Source organism: Notolepis coatsorum (genome assembly GCF_963971535.1).
Source record: "Notolepis coatsorum genome assembly, chromosome: 7".
NCBI lineage: Eukaryota > Metazoa > Chordata > Actinopteri > Aulopiformes > Paralepididae > Notolepis > Notolepis coatsorum.
In genome coordinates, this window is record NC_140171.1 from 39,220,263 (window position 1) to 39,245,014 (window position 24,752).

Sequence of the window (24,752 nt, forward strand, 5' to 3'; positions counted from 1 at the left end):
CCTTTTTTTATTTTTATATTTTCTTTTTTTTACATTTTCGTTTTAAGTGCAGAATTGAAGACCTTAAGCATGCCATTTTCTGTTATGGGTTCCCAGTTCTCTGTTTCTACGCCGTGGGTTTTATCTGTACATGGCTATAAGGTTAACAGGGAGCAACAGTCGAGATGAATGTCCTTAGAGCCGTCCATTTAAAAAAACATTATAATAATAAAATGTCTTGCCTAGTGGATGTGGATCCATCTCAGACGTTGCACTCCAGCCATCCCTGTCCTCCTCCTTCCCTCTCTGTTTCAGAGTAGAGTGACTCATAATTCTTGTTTAAACGTGCAGTATAAAAAAAGACACACACACCCACACAGATTCATGTACAACAGGTTCCCGTGAGTCCTTTTCAGGGTTTGAAAGGTGCCATAATATGTATAGAACTGCCTTAAAACAGCAGTTTGAAGAAAAAGGATCTGCCTCTTCGGCGAGGCAGGGCTGCATCAAGAGTTTCTTCACCAAACTGATGAACTGGCTTTGGCTGTCCTGATCTTTCTGGAGTCCAGGGATTAAGACACTCCCATCCTACTGAACTGACCAAGCTATCCGTGTTTGTGTTTGTGTTTGTGTGTGTGTGTGTGTGTGTGCGCGTACTGTATGTGCGTGCGTTTGTGCACAACCGTGTTTCTGGTCGGTCAGTAGTAGGGTGCTGCCATCGACTAATGCCACTGGATGCACACCAGATTTCAACTTCAACCTTCCATAAGAAGAATATCTCAAGACATCATGCCACCACCTTGTGACATCATCAACACAGTCCACTAATAGCAGAGCTTGGTCGACAGCCATGCTTGAGGTACAGGAGAGGGATGGGGGATCAGTGGACCAAACCGAGCCAGCAAGTGTTGGGCACACAGTAGTGCATACAAACAGTTCTACCTATCTCTGGGGAATAGGCATACGCCCACCTATCAGCCTAATTGTTATCATTGGTTTAAATTCAATTGTGCTGTCACTTTACACCCACCCTCCTGGTCACAGTGTAGCTACCTAACTCGTACCACATTACACCACTGTGGGCACACAACATGGCCTTAGAGTATAGGGAGAAGCAGCAACATCATCTGGGTGAGTGTATGGTCACGTAAAGACCACCAAATAGTAGCTTACACATTGTGGCACATCTTACCTGAGTGTTGGGTGTGCAATCATTGTTGCTATGGTTGCTAATTAACTCTAGGCTTGATTCTCTATGCATCTCTATGGTCTAACACACAGTACCTCCCTACCTCTCTAGTGTAGATCCCCTCCTCGACATTTGATGCAAGAAGAACCGGACACATAAACAACACTTGACTGTGTTGCTTTCACGCTTGGATAGGGGGGAGATAAGGAAGAGGGAGAGGAGAATGGATACTCATTAAAAGCACTAGGATCATGTATCCCTATTATCCCCTACCACAAACGCTGAGCCAGATCACTGATGATCTGAACTGGTCCGATACACATGATCTACCATCGAGTACGATTCAGTGCAGTGGCGCGCCAGAGGTCCGCAAAACGGCACTGCTTGGGAGGGACAGGAGGAGAGCTACAGAACTCAGAATGGGCGTGTCCAGGTCGGTACTGTAGGGAGAAGAGGACAGCTAGCTACAAAACCACCCACTCCCACAACATTGGGTTTTCCTGTCAGCCTGTGCCACTCTTTGTGCCAAATCCAGGCACCTTGGATTTGAACCCTTTCACTACCACACTACAGAAGGTTAACCCTTTACTATCACACTACAGACGTCTGTAGTGTGATAGTAAAGGGTTAACCTTCTGTAGTGTGGTAGTGAAATGGCTAACCCTTTGTCGTGGGGCGGTGAAAGGGTTAACCTTCTGTATTGTCGCAGTGAAGGGGTTAACCATTTGGTTAACCAAGGGTTAACAAAGGCCCAATGTCGCCCTCTCCTTCCTTTTCCAAGATAGAAAACAAGGAGCAGTTTGAAACACTGAAGCCCACAACCTCAACCCCCACCTTCTCCCGCATCCCCATTATGCACACACATCACTGTACACATGTATCCAAATAGGCGCAATATAAAAAAAAAAGGCATATGGTTTTGAAAAACCAAATAAGCATTATCTTTCTTTCATGCAAAGAGTCCCTGTTTCTTTTTATTCCTTATTTTCTTTTCTTTCTTTTTAAATTTCTTTTTACAGAAATGTGGTATTTCTATATGAGTTCTACTTACAGTATGAGGAATATTTCATATTCTGTAAATGTCTATCGTTACATAGATGTCATCAAAATTCCCTTTAATGTATCCCCCCGTAGCAGTCAGAAAGATGAATAATTATTCAAATACATTTCATGTTTAAATACTGGCTGGAGGGGAGCAGGCAAAATGCTACAGCTACTTCTATGAGAGGCAATGTGTTAAAAGTATGTTTAAGAGCACATACACACAGTGCATGTGGAGGTGCACATAGCTGTGTGTGTGTAGTTCTTTTTTGATTGACTGTGTGTGTGTGTGTGTGTGTGTGAGTGTGTGTGTGTGTGTGTGTGTGTGTGTGTACAGTATAGTATGTGTGTGTGACAGAATGCTTGTGTATTTTATACTTCTGTGTACTGTGTGAAATGTTAGCTATTATATTACATGGGCACTGAATCACCTTCAGAAATAGTGTTACTGTTTGTATGTTCATAATTGTGACTGCACTGTGTGTGTGTGTGTGTGTGTGTGTGTGTGTGTGTGTGTGTGTGTGTGTGTGTGTGTGTGTGTGTGTGTGTCTGTACGTGAGCTTGATAGTTATGATAAATGGACAGTGGGTGCATCTGTTGAGATGTTGTAGGCGAGCAATGAACTCAGCACCTTAGCGTCATCTGCAATGGCGGGCAGCAATAAAGCAACAATACTGCCATTTTTTCCAGTACACACATATATACATACAGTCTGGGTGAGAAGGCAAGGAGATAAGCACAGTTTTATATCACACACACTGGAATACTGTGACACTACTTACTGTACACTAAATGTGGACCTTGTATCCCGAATGGTTACAACTGATTACTGAAAAAAAAAAAAAAAAAAAGGCTTTCTTCTCTTTGTTGGAATTCTTTTTAGAAAATATTAAATGTATTTTTAGTGGGGGTTGGGATACCTGATTTTGTGTTATCGGTATTTTTTTTTCTCTTTCTTTCCATTTTCAAGGAGCCGTATTTGTTGGTAGGTTTGTATCCTGCTCATAGATTCTAAAGAGCTTTGCAGTTAGATCAGTTAATATCCTCACATTACTACATTGTTGATTAGATGTTAGAATCAATGCGATTTAGATCCAAACAACCCTTTCATCGACTCGGTTGTATCTTCGTCCATTTTGATTGATTAAGACTGCAGTGGTTTCTCAGTATCAAGTTGAATACCTGCTCAGATGGGGTTTGTTTGCTGTAACCGCAGTGACAGTTTTCATCGGCCCTGAGGCGGTAATACATCAGGACTGAATCTCCCCTCAGTCTCTCTCTCTCTTCTTCCCACAGTGCCCCCTGTGGCAGGAGGTTAGGCATGCATTCAGGTTATACATATATATAAAAAAGAAACATTGTGATGTTGTCCTCCTTCGACCTAAGTTCAGTTAATTCTCTTTCTTTAAAGTTAAAGATGGAGAGAGGATAATGTCATCCTAAGATGCCTGACCATGGGCAATTTCCACCAGCAGTTATAAAAAAAGAAGAAAAAGAGACCAAGTTAAAAAGTCCATAAGTCCAGTGTTGAAAAAGACTGCTCTTCTCCCGAGAACTGATCCATCAGTCGCGTTATGCTCATATAAATATTAGTTAGCATCCAAATGTTCCTATTTGATACTTTTACTTTTGGCAAATGTCTCTTTAGACATTTTCACATCTCCGCGTTTTAGCTTAAAAAAGTCTAAACCCAGTATGGACCGATCCCTCCTTCTTCCAAAAGAAAACAGGGGGGTGGAGGGGGGCAGTTGGTGGGTGGGTGGAGGGGTGGAGGGGGCATCGGGGTGGATCACTCCGTTCCTGGGGGCCTCACAGGTAGACCTCGCGGCGCGACAGCGTGAGGCAGGACGTGGTCTTGTAATCGCCCCCCGTCCGCGTCAGAGGTATGACCTCGGGCGGGTTCTGGCCATCCCCCGCTTCCTCGTCCAGGCGCCGCCTCCCGAAGCCCGCGCTGCTGAACGTGTCGTAGGACGCCGAGGTCATCTTCCGGTTTAAGAGGTTACGGTTGTGGTCGCCCACGTTCCTGTTGCGATCTCCGCCCCCCCCCAGGGTGCCGAGGGGATCCCCGTTGGCCAGGGGCAACCTCTGACCCCCCGTGCCGACGCCCACGCCGGTTTCCGAGCTCCCCGCGCTGCCGGCACTCTCGCTGTCGCTCTCATGGTCGTCGCCCCGGAGGTTGTTGTTGTTGTCGCCCGGGGCGAAGGTGGAGAGTCGCGCAGGGTCACTGCCGTGGCGCTGGCGCTGCCGTGGCGACGGGCGGATGGGCATCCAGCAGGTGTCGGAGTGTCCGAACTCGTCGCACTCCCGAGTACACTTGCCCGTCAGGGCTACATCTGGCAGCTGTCTGGCATCTGAGCGGAGAGAGGGAGGAAGAGTGACGGGAGGAAGAGGGGAGAGGTGTTGAAGAAAGGAGGAGGAGAGACGGGGAGAGTTGGAAAAGAGTGAGGTGTGTGTGAAGAGGGAACGATGGAGGAGGAAGAGATGGAGAGGAGGTTGTGAGAGGAGGGAGGTGTAGAGCAAAGGGGGAGGGGGCAGAAAATGCTGTTAAAGCAAAATAGATAATAAAAAAAAGGTGACTACAATAGTGCTGACTGCAATAAGATCAGAAGAACATTTCCAACAGTTCTGCAGAATGAAGAATGAAAGGTGAAAGGTGAGGTCAACTGTTACAGCAATTTAAATCACTGATCTGTAAATCTAATGGATAAGGAATTCTGTTGTCCCCCTTACTGGTACACCACTGTGTGTCAGCGTTGGGACTGGAGCGTAGTGAGGCCACCAGAGAGACAACACTAATGTCTTACAGGGTCAAGTGGCATGAGGTCAATAATGATTGTTTATGTAAACCAGTCGTTTACAAAATGGTATCGACACAATGGATGGAGAGTGCATGCATTATAATGATGATAGATGAGGTATATGCAGCCTTCTATGTGTGTGTGTGTGTGTGTGTGTGTGTGTGCGTGTGTGTGTGTGTGTGTGTTTGTGTGTGTGTGTGTGTGTGTGTGTGTGTGTGTGTGTGTATGTGCGTGCGTGCGCATACAGTAGCTGTATGTGTGCAGGAGAAATTAAACAAAGAAATAAATGAATGCTGTGTAACTCAACTGAAGATTTAATTGAAAACCAAATGAAAATTCCATTTCATTGACTATTTCACACAAAAAATGTTGCTTTGGTTGAACTGCGCTCAAATAACGAGGCATTTCGTTGTGTACACACACCAACAGCCGATTTCACATTTGCAGCCGAAAAAAACAATCATCATTTCTCCCTTCAGTTCCTCTCCACCCGACTGTGACGAGTGCAAATAGTGGATCTCGGTCGTTATTGAAAAATAGGCTTTTTTACTGAGGGGGTTGGGGGGATCACAGCCACAGAAGTACAGTCAGTCACCAAGGATGTGGTGACCTTGCCAACAAGTGTGGTTATAAAAACAAATCTGGTTTATTTTCTGTCCCTGTGAGCAGGGGTGTAGCTCCAGATTCTGGGCCCCATGAAAGAATGTATTTGTAGGCCCCCAGGAATTTTTTTTGCCCATTTTTTTATTGATGAAAACGCATAATATGGTTTTTACCTATACATTCGGATCAGCAGTTCAGCACCTGCACTGTTGGTGGGTGAGCCTAGTAAAGGATGTCGCATTGCGTTCATCTTCAATGAATGGACCAATGCAATAGTCTACCAAAGCCCCCCCCTCTCTCTATATATCACACACACACACACACACACACACACACACACACACACACACACACACACACACACACACACACACACACACACACTTCAGAAACAAACATAGTATCAATGAGAGCATCAATAATACACCTGAGTGATGTCTAGTAAAAAAAAAAAAAGAAAAAAAAAAAAAAGCTACCTAAGCTACCCCACCCCCAGCTACGCCCCTGCCTGTGAGTGAATCACAGGAACATCAGAGAGGTAATGCAACTATTTCCTGGGGTGAAAGAGAAGATTTTGGCCAATTGTGCATTAAGACAATGAAGCCATGGTCTTGTGTAATGTACTGACCAACCATGACACTCACTCACTCACACACCCACCCACCCACCCACGCACGCACGCACGCACGCACGCACGCACGCACGCACGCACACACACACACACACCCATTTAATTAAATTCCATAAACTGTGCTCCTAGGACAATAAGGCAAGAAAATGTCCCTCTTATAGTAGAGACATAGCCTTGAGAAGTGACTGAAGCAAAACACATTTTCTGAGCCTTCTGACCTCACATTTCTGAGTTTGCCTTCAATTCACTGGATGTGTGGGAATTTCATTGTTGCTTGTGTAAAAAAATAAAATTATAATAATAATAAACTGAGGGGGGGGGGGGGCATACATTTTCTTTTAAGTCATTCTGCGCCAAACCCAAGATAGTTCGGGTTTCAAATCCAAGCGTTGAGCTCCAAACCCAAGATAATTCGGGTTTAGATCCTTTTTAATTTTTTTCGATTTTCCCATTCTAAACACTCGCACGGACCTGCCTGTGTCTCCCTGGCACCGCTGCCTACGTTATAATTGCAATGACGATCGAATCCCAACAGGTGGCAGTATTGCCTACCTTTTGAACTGGGTCTCTCAGTTGTCTTTCAGTGCCTCAGTACCTCCGGCTGCAGGAATCCCCTCTCCCTCAAAGTGAATCAGCACACAGCCATCTGTTGCCGATTTGCTCGCCTGAAACCTATTTCCCATATTATAGCCAGGCCCAATGCACACAAGTAATGGTGATCGCGATGGAACTACTGGGATTATTCATTTTGGAGTACCTTCTGACAAAGGTATGGTCTATTTTAGGTCTATTTTACCGAACCTAAAACATGCTTTTGTATTGATCACAGCGTCGTATTTTACCGAACCTAAAACATACTTTTGGTAACGATTGCAGCTTCGTAAAACGACCCCCCCCCCCCCCTTGATGACTTTGTGATGGGAAACATCTATATGGTATATACCTTTGATTTGGAAATAATATAGGTTTCAGGCGAGCAACCCAAACGATTTGCGCCTATGCATATAACACGTCATATCTCACAATCTAGAAAACGAGACTGGATTATTTTGAAACGGGGCGATGTTTAGCGTGGAATAGCGCACAAATGAAAGTATGTAGAAATGAATTGGTTTGTCCCTGATGGACTATAAATAGTGCCTGTCAAATGAGCCATACTATTGTCTCCATAGCTATAATATAGAATATACGACGATAATAACGCTGGTGCCAGGGAGTGAAGATGGAGAAACAGTATGACAGTCAATGAGTTAATGTAGGCCATCAAATGTATATCATATAAAACACATATCATACGGAAAGTTGTTTTCTGTTTAGTTTGTTTGTTGTTTCGATTTTTCTAAATTGAGGGATTTGCCCTCAAGCACTTGCAAAGAGATACAATTGAATGAATGAATGGAAATGTTTATTTAAAATGGACACCACAGCCACATTGGACCAGCCACATTGGACCAGCCACAGTGGACAGACCAGATGTGCTGTTTTGCATGTTTATAGCACAAGTGCTAGTTTTCAACACCAGTCCATTGAGGCTTTTCTAAAAGATATAATAAAATCAACAGTAAAATACAGAATTAAAATCACAAATCAGAACAAATAGTTATCAGAGCAAGAGTCCATGATCAAAACAACAAAACCAGCCCGCGTCTACATATGTGAGCACTGCTGCGTTGATTTCAGCCATACCTTGAGTCCTCTGCTGAAGACGTTGGCATTGGACTCCAGTTTTAAGCCAGTAGGCGGAGAGTTCCATAAGTTTGCCCCGTTAACCGAGAAGGCAGACTGTCCAAACGAACTCTTGCACATGGGAACAGTACAGTCACCATTATTGGAAGCTTGTGTGTTTGCTCTACTAGAGCTCCAATGTCTAACCACCAGTCCAGAAAATAATAATGATACATGATTGTGCAAACATTTAAAAACGAGTCTAATATTACAGAAAATAAAAAAAATTGTCAAACGTGAAAAGATTGTGCTTACTCAAAACACTGCAGTGATGCCATCGCATTGGTTTACGGTCCATTTTTATAGCCTGTTTGTATATTATAGTTATGGGTTTTAGTATGGTTTGTGAGGTTTGTGACCATGATGTGATACAATAAGACAAGTGGTAATAGATGATTATTATATTATATATTATGATTCTCAACAGGCTACGTATGTTTTACCTTCAAACTGATACTTTGTACGAGGTGTACAAGAATGTGCTTTGTAGTTTAAGAATGAGTGATGTATTTCATTCATGGGAACCCAGCTGCAAAAATGTGGGCCACTTATGGAGACCGTTTCACACTTTCAGGAATCCGGAGGAGGATTTTAGTAAATTTGTTGGTACGACATTTTTACCAAGATATTTACAAAAGTACTTACGAACTTGTTCGAGAATGAGGACCAATGTTTATAAAACTCTTGGCATCTCAGAGAGAAATTAGATTTGACTTGAATCTCGCTCTTCACGAGATCCACACTGTATCAAATTCCCTGGTTCGTTTACACCACGGTCAGAGCCCATCTTAAGCTGTAGCGCAGAAGCCGGGCTGTACAGTAGGTACTCAAACTGAGGCCAGCACAGCTCGCAGTGGCCAGCAGTTTGTTCTGGGACAGCAAGAGGAAATGCTGGTGTGGATGGCTGCTGGTGATTTTGAGAAATCCATGTATTTAATTCAATGCAAGAATGAATGATAATTATAGACTACCAGGGGGGATACATCGTGTCCCCACCGGCGATACAAATTAACCAGCAGAGGTAGAGACGTGAAAATCAGATGTAGGGAAATCCCCCCCCATCCCCCCCGGCAAATAGTACCCAGTATGTGTGTGTGTGTGTGTGAATGTGCATGTACGTGTGTGCGTATTTGTGTGTGTAGGTGAACGCAGGCTCCATCCTTACCATTCTCCACGTGCTCCTCTTCCCCTACACTGCCCTCTGGCGTGGTCCGCTCGTAGCCTTCCTCTGGTAGCGGCAGGGCCCCCAGTCGTGGCCCAGATGAACTCTTACTGCTTGGGGTCTCAGAGTCCTCCATGCCGCTATCGTAACAACCGCCGTCCTGGGGTTGGCTGACGACCGAGAAGGTCACCCGGCGAAGGGTCCCCTGCAGGAAACAACAACCACAATATGGGATTAATCATCAGGGACACATAATATGAGATCCTAAATCTGGGGATTAGGCGGGTGGGCAGGGGGTCTGCAAAGACATATTGAGATTATCCGTTCATGTTCGCCTTGATTATGGGTTTAGCTGCTACATTGCAGGGTAATAGTCATCAACCAATCTCAGGGCCAGTTCAACGTTTTTGGCTGATCTTTAATCTATGTTTAGAGTAATGATTCCAGCTGTAGAGATGTGTATCACGGCTACCTCTGTCTTGCCTAGAGAGACACACTCATTTTTCATCTGGACAGTTTCTATCTGTGGCCATATGGAACAGGGCCTGATGGTAGCAGCTGGGTAATACAGCAAACGCTAACAACAAACTACTTTGTGATCTAGTATTTCACTGGGTTAAAGGGGCACTTCACCCAAAATACAAAAATAATATTTCCCCCCTTGCTCTGAGTGCTATCCATCCACATAATTTATGTGTGATTTGCCTGGTTTATTATTCATTATTATGAGGGGTGTAGTTAGTAGACATTTTTTCCTACATGAAACTGCTCACAACAAGGTCTGTGGATTATTTTGAGTAACCGGGTCATGATTTCTGGAAAGAGACATTGCTTTAAGTCTTTGAGCGCTACAAGCCGAGTGCCATTCAGCTCCATTGTATTGGAGGCAGACCCCTCTACGGCAGACCTCTCTATGGCAGACCTCTCTACGGCAGATATCAAATCAAATCAAATGTATTTGTAAAGCCCGCAATCACAGGTAATGTCCCCATATCTATACGGCAGATGTCTCCGTTTGTTGTTTTATTGATATTTGTTTTATTGATATTTGATTTGTTCTATATGTTTGTATATTTGTTATTGTTCTATATTAGAAGATTTTGCATACATGTTTGTATGTCTGATTTTGATTGGTTTAATGTTCTATAATTGTTTGTATATTTTATTGGTGTTTTATTGATATTTGTTTTGTTTTTATGTTTTATTGATTATTCTTGTTTAATTTTTATATGTTTGTATACAGACCCCAGGAAGAATAGTCGCTGCTGAGGCAGTGACTAATGGGGATCTGAAATAAAGAAATAAAGAAATAGATAGCACCTCAGGGTAAGAGGGAAATTATGCTTTGTACATATATATATTTTTTACATCACTGGTGGCCATATTCAAAGTAATTTACTTTCAATATCTGTCCTTTTAGACGTGTGTGACATTTTGTTGTTTCTTTTGTTGAAGTGCCCCTTTAAGTGTGTCCAGCCTTCTACTTGGGTTCGAAAAGCTTTGGAATACAAAATGTAATATTTTTTAAAGGCCGAGGAAAGGTGGGGGGGGGGGGGGGTGGCATGGAAGCAGCAGGTCTTGAGGCAGTAGACCCTCATCCATCACTCTATACGCGTGTCGGCTGCCCGCACCACAGAACAGCTAACAATCCCGGCTATAACAAATCACATCATCAAAAACAAGTACACATAAAACAACCGCACAATGTCAGACATTATCCAAGCGTCACAAGTTTCATAAAACTGTCATGATACAGATACAGATGACAAATCCAGCACTGTGCACTAAACATGCAAAAAGAATTAAATAAAAAACATTACCCCTCGTAAAACAATCACACAATGTCAGGCTTAATCCAAGCATGGCACCCTATACAACACTGTCTGTCATGATGTACAGGTCAGACACAGATGACAAACTCCAAGCACCTGGCCTTTGTCTTTGCGTTTCCTGTGTACGAATCACTACCACGAGTCTAGTTAGCGGAGGATAGTTTCCTCTTTGGGGTTGACAAAGAGGGTAATAAATCCATGCTGAGAGAGTATCACAGAGAGTTAAATGACTGCGTCGGGGCCTGGAGGGATCACTCCGCGCCAGGGAGCCCATTTCTACACGACACCCCTCCTATCTCTACTCCTCTCGCATTTATCTGCTTGCAAAATTACTACCCTGCCAAATTAGGTCTCCCTTGAAATGGGCGCCCTATGGAGACCTGGAACAGAGGGAAAACGCAGATTAAGGGGGCGGGAAAACCTCAGCTCCCAACGTTGCCGCGGGATAATCCACGGGAAATTGAGGGGCCGGGTGGATAAAAGCTATAACTTGCCGCTGCTTGTCCTCTCACTCCCAGACGCCGGGAGAGGGAGAGACGCAACAATGGAGGATTTCACCTAATGAACACGGTTAGAGGAAAGAAATGAAATATGCTTGAAGAAGAAAGAGGAGAGGAGCACAGTGAAGTTAATTAGGTGGAAGGTTGAACTGAACACTTGTTTATACCCAACTGGAGGGGCTGAGATGAAAGATCGATGAGTGAGAGAGAGGTTGTGAGAGAGAGGGAGTGAGAGAGAGAGTTAAAGAGAGAGAGTGTAATGTAATGGGCAACGACCGCAAGCAAGATGGATGGAAAGAAAGAGAAATACTTCTGCCTACTGAAAAAAGTCTAAATCTTGCAGTGCTGGATTCTGTCCACAACGTAATGCTTTGCATGGAGAGGATTTTTAGCTTAACAGTTTTTGCCCAAGGAGACAAAGGGCTCCATTTTCGTAAATCTAGGTGCCAGTGCAAATACAGGTCTAAATTAAGAGCGCTGGTGCATGTGGGTTTTTGTTTTTTGGTGACCAGAGATGCAAGTGCATAGGAAGTGGAAGGAATATATTATTAGCAGGTGGAGTTGGGGGCTGGCTTCAATACGGCCAATCAAATCAGCTCCTCTCATTCCCTTTAAGAACAATATACGCCTGGCTAAGTCAGAATAACTTCAACCAAGGCCAAAGAGAACCAACAGCAATATGTGCATGTAGATACTTATATATTATGCTCTATAAGAAGACATCCCGACCCCCATAGTGTCTCTGCCTATACTACTTTTAATTAGACTTCTACGAAGACTAGCCTACTGTCCGCGGTCCTAACATGTCCTTTTCTATTATAGTGTGTTGTGCTCATGGTTGCTTTTCAATTATCTTAGGTTGAACAACTGTTATTGAATGTGGGTCACCATGATGTTTTCCATGTGTAATAATGTATATTGACTGATTCTGATCCACACATGAATTCAACAACCAAGTCTAAAACTTACATAGCTTGTTGTGATGGACTGAAGATTGCATTCAGCTGACAGATTTACATCAAAGTGGGATGAAAGGCACAGTGTAACATCAATAATAATGGCTTGTTGGAATTTGGACACTCGCATCCTTACCAACAATTGGTAGCTCAGATCACCAGCATCGACACTCAAATGTGGTCTGAGTGGAGTGGGCAGACGCGCAGGTGGGATTTTATGACAAAACAGATACCAAAATTGTACTGCATGCGTCTATCTGAATCAACACACCCCCAGCTATGCCATCCGACATCTCGGTGCAAATGGGTTGATGTTGAGGCACGGAATTAGCAAATGGGCGCAAGTGGGAAAAGAAATAACCTTTCAATTTAATTAAAGCCTAACATAAACGCAAAAGCGTGCTCACACTGATGAAAAACAAACAGGTTGATGTGGCTCTTCTAAGCAAAACGCACCTTTTAGTGGAAGACAAAGCAACGCTAGCGGACAACATATATCATAACATTAGTCACTCTTCCTTTGGAACGAGACCCTGTGGAGTTGCTATAGTCGTGAAACGGAAGTTGAATATTGAATTGCAGGAAGTATGGTCTGATACAGATGGTCGGATAACCATAGCTAAAATTGTATACAGGAACAGGAAAATAGCATTGGTAGCGGCATATGCCCCAAATCTGTACGAGGCTAACTTCTACGCTACACTTACTAGAACAATGTTAAACTTTCCTGAATACTCATTTATAATTGGCGCAGATTTTAATGCCATTTGGGATTCCGGGATGGATAAATCTTATCCCACCTTTTCCAATGACCAGAAAAATTCATCTAATGCGTTAAAGGATTAGTCTAAGAATACAGGTGTAAATGACCTATGGCGATCACTCAACCCTACGACCCGGAAGTACTCTTGTCGATCTGCAAGACATAGCACATTTTCCAGAATAGATTATGTTTTTGCATCCCCTAGACTATTTGATAACTATGACGTGGAAATGGTACCCAATGCACTATCACATCACTGTTATTTACTCCTAAAAGGATCATTTGGTATACTGTCATCCCGAGCCCCAAGATGGCGATTTAACTCGATATTGCTGAAAAACAAGGAATTCATTACACAATTCAAAGAAGCTCTTGTTGTATTCCTACTGGAGAATGCGAAATCGGTACAGGACCCCAGAATATTATGGATGTCGGTAAAGGGATTTATCAAGGATTTTACCGGGAACTTTTCCTCCAAAATACGCAAGAATCGTTGTTCAAAACTGGCAGAGCTGGAAACGCTTTACTCTACGTTGTTTTCCTCTTTACAATACAACTACTCGGTTCGACTGGAATCTCAAATGAATGTGTTAAAAAAAGAGATTAATGCCATTTTTAAACAACAATCTGAAGTTCAAATACGTAGCACAAGACAACAGCATTACTTTCATGGTTCTAAACCAAGTCACCTACTAGGTATGCAGTTACGAGCCAACGCAAAATTTGCAGATATAACTACTATTAAGGCACAGCAAGGACTTGTTACAGACCCTAAAAAAATCAACGAGACATTCAAAGAGTTCTACTCCAACTTGTACAAATCAGAAATGGCCTTCGATCAAAACAAAATGGACATATATCTTAATCAAATTAACCTTCCTAAACTATCAGAGGATGACGCAAAACAGTTAGAAACACCCATCACACTAGATGAACTTAGGGAGGCCATATCTGAAATGCAAAGTGGTAGGGCTCCTGGAAGGGACGGTATCCCACCAGAAATGTACCTCTCATGTTGGGATGTAATTGGACCCCTATTACTTAATATGATTTTATATTCAATCAAGGAGGGGAACTTCCATAAGATCGACAATATTGCACTCATAACAGTCCTCCTTAAAAAAGACAAAGACCCCACCGATTGCGGTAGTTATAGACCCTTAAGCCTCCTCGGAACCGATATCAAGCTGTATTCCAAGGTATTAGCCATCAGACTTCAAAAGCATATGACGTCTTTAGTTCATCCTGATCAGACTGGCTTCATAAGAGGCCGCTTGATCACGGATAATATAAGACGGTTACTACATGTGCTTGATGCCAGCAAGGATGACACCATACCTATAGCGATGCTGTCCCTGGATGCGATGAAAGCCTTTGACAGGTTGGAATGGTCTTATTTATGGGCAGTATTAGAAAGGATGGGGTTAGGAAAAGGATTCATTGATATGATTAATTAAAGTATTGTACAAAGACCCATCGGCCATGATTACAACAGGTATAATAATCACCTCCGAAATCTTTCCGGTATCGCGCTCCTCCAGACAGGGTTGCCCTCTTAGTCCCGGACTATTCGCTTTATCATTAGAGCCTTTAGCACAATATATAAGACAATCCCAATCTATAGAACCAATAGCAATTAAGGGCACACAACATCATATTAGTTTATATGCAGATAACGTAATATTGTTCATACAAAACCCTAACACCTCAATGCCTCATCTTCTCAAGTTGATTGATGACTTTGGCAATCTATCGGGATTTAGGATAAATTGGCCAAAGTCGGCTTTCCTTCCACTTAATACCCCTGCAAAGAATACACTCCTTTCAGTAAAAATACCAATGGTTAAACACTTCAGATGTTTAGGAGTTGAAGTATTCCCTACTATAAGCCAAACGGTGAAGTACAATTACATAAAATTCCAAGATAAGATCAAATACGACTTTGACAGGTGGTCCAAACTCAAGAACTCAGTACAGGCACGGGTATCAATAGTTAAGATGGATGTTTTACCTAGAATCAAGTTCATTAGCTCAATGTTACCGTTACCCCCTCCTGATGGTTACTGGAAAAAATTACACTCCACCGCATACAAATTTATTTGGAATAACAAACCTCCACGTATAAAAAGATCCACCGCACAGAGAAACAAAGCCGACGGAGGTATGGCATTTCCAGATTTTTACCACTATTTTAAAGCGTACTCTTTAAGACCACTGACAACCTGGTTTGATTCCCAAGCATCTGTATCCTGGAGAAACGTAGAAGTAAATATAGTAGCACCACATAGACTGCAGGACATAGTATACACCATATTATCAATTAAGCAATGCGAATTGAAATTTGGCCCCCTTATTACTCATGTGATCCGAATATGGCGTGAAACACAAAAAAAATATTCTAACCAACATAAATGGCATAGTCATACTCCCCTATTCAATAACAATGCACTCCTGATTGGAAAACGACCTATAAGATACCCTAAATGGGAAAAGCAGGGCATACACACATTAGGAGATGTTTTCAACAAACGGGGTTTTTGTAGCTATAAAGACATATAAAAAATGTATCTCACCAGTTCCACATATTATTTTTACGCACAGTTATTGGTTTGTTTGAAGGCTCATGGAGTCCCATTAACACTTTGGTTGCCTAAGGTTAAATTCATGATATACCATAGATTGCCAGCGCTATTTGTCTATGGAGAAAGTCCCCTTCTTTGCAGGGCTATAACTTTTTAAATTCTATTGCTACATTGCCATTATTAGGGCCCATTCAAAGTCCTATATGTATTGTTCATTGTGTAGCAACGTTAAACTTTTTCATTCACATATTCATAGTAAAGTATGGTCTAATGTATAAGTATGTTTTCATCTCTTTCTGCAGCTTTCTCCAGAACGTGATATATAGCCCCAAATGCATTATATTGATGATGAAATACAGTTTGATGGCAATCAGCGCGATATAAAAAATTCCAACTAGACGTACTTCTAGAAGTTACTACACGTCATCTGATGTTGACCGGATGGGCGAGGGGGCGTTTATAATTCCGTGGGCAGCGTTATACCAATCATCTAATGTGGGTCAAATGTTGATAATAGCAGTTAGTATCGAAGACGGTAACGTTACACGCTGAAACTCACCCCAGTCTCCGCGCGCCGTTGGGCGATCATCGTCGAGTAGAAATCTTATCATTATGGGATATATTTTTACCCGGTCCATCTCCAGCTTGTATAATGGTATATACGTCCAAATCATGTTGTTTATCGAGTTATTGCCAATCGATCACCGTGTAGCGTGACGAGCCAGAGTCCCATGAACTATAGCGAGCGCCCGGAAGTACTACGGTCGTCATGACAACCTCTATTCAACATCCTGTTTGCTGTTGAATGATGTTTTTCAGTATGGAGCCCCTATACAGCTAAAGAGATTAGTTTTATCTGGTCTCACAGCGGCTAAAAAGCTGATAGCATCACAATGGTTTCAACCGGAAAAAATTTGTCGGAAGGTATGGGTTCTTACATATCTCGATGTGATCTATCTAGAAATATCTACAGCAAGAATTTTAGGTGTCAGTGAAGCCAAAATTGCAATCTGGTTAGAAGTGGTGGAGAGAATAAAAGCTAGCATATGAATTGTAGTGCCTGGTTAGGAACGAATGATAATGGATGGATTATCCAAGTGGGGGTCCGGGGGGGGGGGGGGGGTGGGCGAGCGAGAGCATATGTATGTAGGGTATTAGATAGCAAGTATTAGGTGTATATCTCGTATATTACATTTATTTATTTATTTATTTTTCATTTAGAAAGTGAGTTTAGTAGGAGAAAATACAATTTTAAACATCAGTTTGCACGTACCACACTTAAACAGATGCGTCCTTCAGTTATTGGTGTAAAGATGTGGAATTCTCTCCATAGCGAGCTTAAGGGATGTAATAGTGTTTATCAATTCAAAAAAAATTATAAAAAAAAAATATTTAGTCAGTATGAAAATCAAATGTGATCTGAATAGTGAGATTTTTTTTTATTCTTTATTCTTTATTCTTTATTCTTATTCTTATTATTATTATTATTATTATTATTATTATTATTATTATTATTATTATTATTATTATTATTATTATTATTATTATTATTATTATTATTATTATTATTATTATTATTATTATTATTATTATTATTATTATTATTGAATTTTTTCTTGTTTAACTGTGGATTGTGTGTTTCTTGTATAATGGTATAAATAATTATTTGTGTAAATTAGGTTGTACGCCGACCATTAAGTAAATACTTGTTTAGTTTAGGAATAAGGGGCAGGTAACTATAATATTTATTCTTCTTCCTGCTCCTTTTGTCCATGGAATGATAATTATGATTGTGTAATGAAGAAACTCTGATTGTATGATTCTATGTGGCAAATAAATACTCTGAATCTGAATCTGAATGTTAAAAAAAAAAATACTAAAAAAGAGTTACATGCCGATATGTGAGGCGTGCGCCAAAGTACACGGCAGATAAAAGAAAATGTATACCACCCGCGACTCCCGAGGCTCTAGCTCCGTCAATCGTTTGGCAATCTTGAAGATTATTGGACAGGGTTGTAACCAATGAGTGTGGCCTTCCAATGAGTGTGGTCTATTGCGTTTCGTACCGTCGGCGCGTTCAACGTCTTCCTGGATTCCTCCACAAACGCTTTGTGTGTTTACAGTGTAAATATTCTCTTATAGCAGAACTCTACTGGACCAATACTTCACTTCTGGATCAAACGTTCTTCCTGAGAAAACAAACTTCAGACTGTGGACACCACAACATCTCCAGACCGACGTTACGGGGAGCTGCTGCCATTCGGAAGCTAAAGTCAACGTGATATTAACGTTAGTTTGATTGAAATGTACGGGGGCAGGTTTCGAATAGCAGTCTCCCTCCGTAACTGCGGTCAAGTGAGCCGTCAACCAACAAACTCGATTCTTGTACCGGATCTCCTCTCTGGTAAACAAGAATACCCTGAAGACTCTGGCAGGAGCACTCATTCAGGGGTACTACGACTATGCTTGCACCTCATGGTACCAAAGCACCTCAAAGGCGCTAAAAACAAAATTACAAACATCTCAAAACAAACTGGTCAGACTACTGCTTGACCTTACTCCTAGAACCCACCTCACCCCTGCCCACTTTGACAACCTAGGATGGCTTAGAGTAGATGACAGAGTACAGCAACTTGCAATGGGCCTGGTCTACAAGATACACTACACGACCAAGGTACCCATGTACATGGCAAAATACTTCCCAAAGGTCAGTGAATACCACGATCACAACACCAGAGGGAGCTCCACAAATCATGTTAAACCCAGATTCGGCTCAAATAAGGGACTAAACACGTTTCGCAATTATGCCACATCAATGTGGAACGCCCTACCCAAAGCTGTAAAGGAATGTGGATCACTACCCACTTTCAAAACCTCTCTCAAGAGACACCTACGGGAGACTGCAATGCAACACTGGCCCCTGTAAATATCCTAACCCAACCCCCTCCAATGTACAGTCATTTACCTAGTATGGTCTTGTCAATAGTCCAATGTACAATTTTGTTTGTTTGTACAGAGTCCCCCCCCCCCCCCCTCAATGTACAGTTTTGCTTGTTTATACAATGTGCCCCCCCCCCCCCCCATCCACCTCCAATGTAAATTACCCAGTATGGTTGTCAATATCCCAGTGTACCCAACCCCCCCCCACCCAACCTCCTCCAATGTACAGTTTCTACGTCAAATGTATATACTCCCTTTTCTTGACTCCTTCTGTATCACAAACAGTACTGTATTTGCAAATCTGGTATGTCATAAATGTATAGATGTAGCAGTACTGACTATCTGTATGTCATGTATGTCATATATGTCCTGATGAATTGAAAATGGGGGACCCTGGTGTAAACAAGACGAAAGTCTTTCTCTGGTCTGCATCCCCTTAACAATTGTGTGTATTGAGCTGTACTGTATTGTACCCATTCTGCAATCTGTTAATAAAGTTTTCAATCAATCAATCAATACGAATTGGAGCGAATCAGGGATCTAGGTGAAAAGTCACGAGTGAAAACAGGAAGAGAAAAAATCACGGAATGCATTGGAGTCAATGAGAAAACTGAAACCTGCAGAGCTTTTCTTTTTCTCCCAGTTTACCAAAATCGCTCGTAATCACTAATTTCTGAACGGATGTTTATGAAGTTTGGGGAAAAAAAGTGGAAATATACTTTTGGATATTGCAACTACTACAGAAAAACGTGAGTTCACAATGTTACTATGTTACTCTATTTCATTAGCACTAAAAGTGAATTTTCTTTATTGTATCAGACACTTCAGAATGTTATCCTTCAAAAGAGACCTGGCTCATACATGTGCTATAAGTATAAAGTATAGTATTTTGGTTTGCAAAAAAAGTATGCAGTCCTCAAGTTCAAGTAAAAAAATTCCCACTTTTCTGGGCGCCAGTTAACACTTTGGATGCCAGACCCGATGATAGTCGGGTTATCTCGCCATGCGTTGAGCGCCAGGACGCGTGTAGTCTTTTACCAACAAACTTGCAGTTCCGCATTTGGGTTCTGCGATCTGATTGGCCACTGACGTACGCTCTCTCTACACCCAAACAGCGCGTTACGCTAGTTCTGCCTCTAACCTCTAACAGCCTGCAAGCATTATCCAATTCATATCAATCTAAATAATGTATTGTTTTCATCTCTCTATATTAACGTGATTCCATCAACACAACCTAAATGTTCAAAACACGACAAGACAGTTTGCATCACTTCCCACGGTTCTCGGCACTTATTCTACCGGTAGTGCGGTAGTTGTTGCCACGGTATTGGGTCTTTGGGTGAATACTTCATTGGCGGGGAAGAAGAACACTGATAGCGGTGTGTGGACCATCCTGTGAGCCCCAGACCACCGTCCCGGGAAGTTATGCAAACTGTCTTGTCGTGTTTTGAACATTTATGTTGTGTTGATGGAATCACGTTAATATAGAGAGATGAAAACAATACGTTATTTCGATACCAGTCTCGCGCCATTACGAAAATGTACAGTTAGATAGGATTGCTTCTGGTAACTGAATGCAGGTATCTCGTCCTCTGCTCCTGGGCTGGTAGTTGACTGACAGGCAAGGAGTTTACTACCACAAGCCCATGCTTCCCATCTGCTGCTGTGAGAGGATTGCTGCCAGTTACCCTCTGTGTGTTTCATTACAGAATTCCACAGTTCAGCAGCGATTCCATCTAATTCAACCCCCCATCCCCCTTTTATGTGTCCATTGCGCTCCCACGGTCATTCACTCATTCCAGTAACTCATTCCCTCTGCCCCTCCTACTCTCTCCATCCCTCCTGTCTTTCTCCTTCTCTCCTATATCCCCATAACCCTGCCACGCTCTCCTTTATACCCTTATCTCCCCCTTTTCCTTCTTCCATCTCCCCTCCTCTCCTCCTCCCTCCCGCTCCCCCACATCCCCCCACTCTCTTCCTTTCTGCCAGTCAGCGGTATGATGTAGCGGCCGATGATGTGTCCTTGATGTCGTTATGATGTAGCGGCCGATGATGTGTCCTTGATGTCGTTATGATGTAGCGGCCGATGATGTGTCCTTGATGCCGTTATGATGTAGCGGCCAATGATGTGTCCTTGATGTCGTTATGATGTACAGTAGCAGCCGATGATGTGTCCTTGACCTCGTTATGATGTAGCAGCCGATGATGTGTCCTTGACCTTGTTATGATGTAGTGGACGATGATGTGTCCTTGACCTCGTTATGATGTAGTGGACGATGATGTGTCCTTGACCTTGTTATGATGTAGTGGACGATGATGTGTCCTTGACCTTGTTATGATGTAGTGGACGATGATGTGTCCTTGACCTTGTTATGATGTAGTGGACGATGATGTGTCCTTGACCTTGTTATGATGTAGTGGACGATGATGTGTCCTTGACCTTGTTATGATGTAGCAGCCGATGATGTGTCCTTGACCTCGTTATGATGTAGTGGACGATGATGTGTCCTTGACCTCGTTATGATGTAGTGGACGATGATGTGTCCTTGACCTCGTTATGATGTAGTGGACGATGATGTGTCCTTGACCTTGTTATGATGTAGTGGACGATGATGTGTCCTTGACCTTGTTATGATGTAGCGGCCCAGGCCCGTTTCTTGCCATATATGGCCCACGAAGCCACCAGGGGGCCCCCTAAAATGCCATACAATTCTTTTAAATAATAATAATACTTTTTTTTTTATTTAGTTTTTTCTTTTCTTTTTCTAATATATATTGTATACAGATATATATATATATATATATATATATATATATATATATATATATATATATATATATATATATATATATATATATATATATATATATATATATATATATATATATATATATATATATATATCCTGTAGGGATATAGATTCAGTAAATCCTGTAAGTTTTCAGGAGTTTCTTGATGTAGGGGAGCCCCAGTGTTTCCTATTTTTTTTTAATCATTTTCTGTCATAGCTGGGGTCAACTTGAGATGTTTGATTTGAATTTGTGAGAAAAAAAGATATTGTAAACGACCCTCCAGGTAGCGTCATTCAGTTTGTGTGTGATAGGGAACCTTTATTTTGAAGCACCGCCAAACCGGAAGTAGCTAACCGGAAGCAGATACCGCGAGCATGAGCGCAGCTTGACGGTCCAAATGAACGTTAGACATACGGCTACAAGGAAACAGAGTTCTCCGTGAATATCTTCTTTATTCTTTTGTTATATGGAAATGGTCTACAAGGTAACTGCTGTGCACTTTCTATGGTTTTAATGTTGGTTTGTATTCACTTTTGTTTGTGTTTTGACAACTTAAAGTTATTCCTGCTACTGTAAAAATACGTTGTTTTCTAGCTAACTTGGTCATTGCAAATTGTTAGCTTGTCTACACATTTAATAAGGTCCAGAGTACCAGCATTTTAAGAGTTTTTGTTTGATTGTAGATCTGGAAAAGAAGACTTTCATGTGGGTTATGGTTAAGCCCCTGTTGGAGAGAGAGAGGACAAGGTACTGGGATGTCTATTTATCCTACTTATTGATATGGGCTGTTTACTTTATATTTGTATTCATTTAATGTATTGGCTATGTCACTGTTATTGGAAGCCATTTGTGTCAAGTGTTATGTTAGCTTATGGAACAATGTGAATGTGGCACTAATGTATATAATGTATATATATCTGAGTATCTTTTCTTTGTCTTTCTCTGTCATTTCACTTCAGCTCTTACGTTGTGAATTGAAATAAACATTCATGAAACACCAGTAAAGGAGTCCATCCATCACTCTCCCAGGGATGCTACAGATATAATTCTTTTTCACGGATCTAGCCTCTTAAAGTGCACCAGATTGATGCATTTAAATGTTAAATGCATGCCCACCTTAACCTCTTAAGCCTGGAGCCCTATTTGAAATATTATTATAGAGTATAGAATAGCAGGCTTATAAATTACCTTATTATAGCCAATTCGCACATTTATGGATCTTTCAAATGCCCAAGTTCAATTTGGATTTAGTATAACCAGACGTGCATAAGAACAGATAATGAAATCTACTGTATTTACAGTAGGTTTCTTATTCTGGCCAGAGTGATGCCATTTTGAAACTGATTTCAAATCTGATTGTTGCTCAATGCTGAAAATAGGGGAGACAAACTAACCGCTTTTTTTACCTAGAGGCCACTGGGTAGGGTGTTTCTGAAAAAAGCTCATTGAAAGCTTTCGATGTCCTCTTCAAAATGGCGTCAAAAAAACTACAATTACAGACGGAAATCTTTTCAAAATGGCCGACTTTCGTGATAAAAACAACAGAAAAACTAAAACTAAAATCTATCTAATAACACTTTAACCTATTGGTAAACTAACGAATTGGGGATAATATACATTATAATTGCTGTTGTGACATGGTTAATTTTTTTGATCTACTTTTTTCTTCCATTTTCAATTTTTCTCCCATCCCAATTTCGTATTGTCTAATTCTACCCTCCCCTGTCTCGAACGCTGTTAGGCCATGCCTCCCACAGGTCGGCTGCAATGTGGACCAAGCCTTGAATCACGTGTCCCCTCCGGTACACGAGGAGGCAGCTGTCGCATCTTTTCACCTGAACAGCGCAATCTCTCAGCGGCGAGGGTCTGCGTGGGAGGGACACGCCGCCCTCGTCGCTTCCTGATTCTGCTGCGCAGGCGCACCAACCGACCTGTTGGAGTCGCTGTCCACAACGTCCGATCCCCACCCACCAGCTTCCCACCCTCTAATACTGCCAATTGTATTAGTATGAACGACCAGCCAAGCTGGTAGCAATGCTGAGAGCTGGGCTCAAACCCAGCATCTCCTGCATTAGTGGCGAGCGCATTGCCCACTGCGCCACTTAGCCGCCCCATGATGTTTATACTTGAATACGTTTGAAAAAAAACTGATCATTTTGTCAGACAGTCTGCAGAGGTTGATTTATGACGTGATGTAATTTGCGGTCCGGGGGACAGATGAGGTTAAAGGGTTTGGAATTCCGCCACCATAGTTTCACAAAATAGGGGCCTCCAAACAACATTTCGCATAGGGCCCCCAAAAAGCTAGAAATGGCCCCGTAGCGGCCGATGATGTGTCCTTGACCTCGTTATGATGTAGCGATCGATGATGTGTCCTTGACCTCGTTATGATGTAGCGATCGATTGTGTCCTTGACCTCTTTATGACGTAGCGATCGATGATGTGTCATTGATGTCGTTATGATGTAGCAACTGATGATGTGTCCTTGACCTTGTTATGATATAGCAATCAATGATGTGTCCTTGATGTCGTTATGATGTAGCGACCAATGATGTGTCCTTTACCTCGTTATGAGTCCTATACATTCCCCCAGTAGGCTTTATTGACCCCTTAGTCCTCAGTGTCTACACTTTCCCCTGCTCTCTTTATCCTCTATCTCTCTCCCTCTCTCCATATCCCATGCTATTATCTTTCTGTGTCGTTGATTGTTCGTAAAACCTTCTCTTTCTCTCTTTGTATGACATTTGCTTCATTGTTTATTCATCTCTCTATGTTCCACACACTAAGAACTGCTTGATAGATTTGCTTCTCCATATCTCTTGGCTCGTTGCCAAACTATCTTTCTCCTTTTTGATAATCTCTCTTTCCTCACTCCCCTTTTTTCTCACGTTCTTCTTGTCTTTCCATCTTGATTTTCCCTGGGTGAGCAAGTGCACAGTGTGTCGATTTATTATAATTGTTTTAATTACTTGGCTGAGCTATAGCAACAAAGCACATACTGCTGAAGCTATATCGACTATCTACAGACTGTCAATAGGGTCACAGGCAAACACACACACACATACACCAATGCATGCACACACACACACACACACACACACACACACACACACACACACACACACACACACACACACACACACACACACACACACACACACACACACACACACACACCAATGCATGCACACACACACACCAATGCATGCACACACTTAGCCTGACTTGGCTGAGGTCCAGTGTGGCCTGTGAATTCAT

General features: G+C 42.1%; 1 protein-coding gene across 1 annotated transcript in view; it reads right to left on the reverse strand.

Moving 5' to 3' along the window:
• Positions 1-1,884: 1,884 nt before the first annotated feature.
• Positions 1,885-24,752, reverse strand: part of pcdh7a (protocadherin 7a) — a 99,362-nt gene continuing 76,494 nt past the window's right edge. The window contains exons 5-6 of the mRNA XM_084319081.1: positions 9,132-9,333; positions 1,885-4,560 (exon numbers count right to left, since the gene is read on the reverse strand). Of these exons, the coding sequence (XP_084175207.1) occupies positions 4,019-4,560; positions 9,132-9,333 (744 nt within the window). The 3' untranslated portion in view covers positions 1,885-4,018. The remainder of the gene's footprint in view (positions 4,561-9,131; positions 9,334-24,752) is intronic.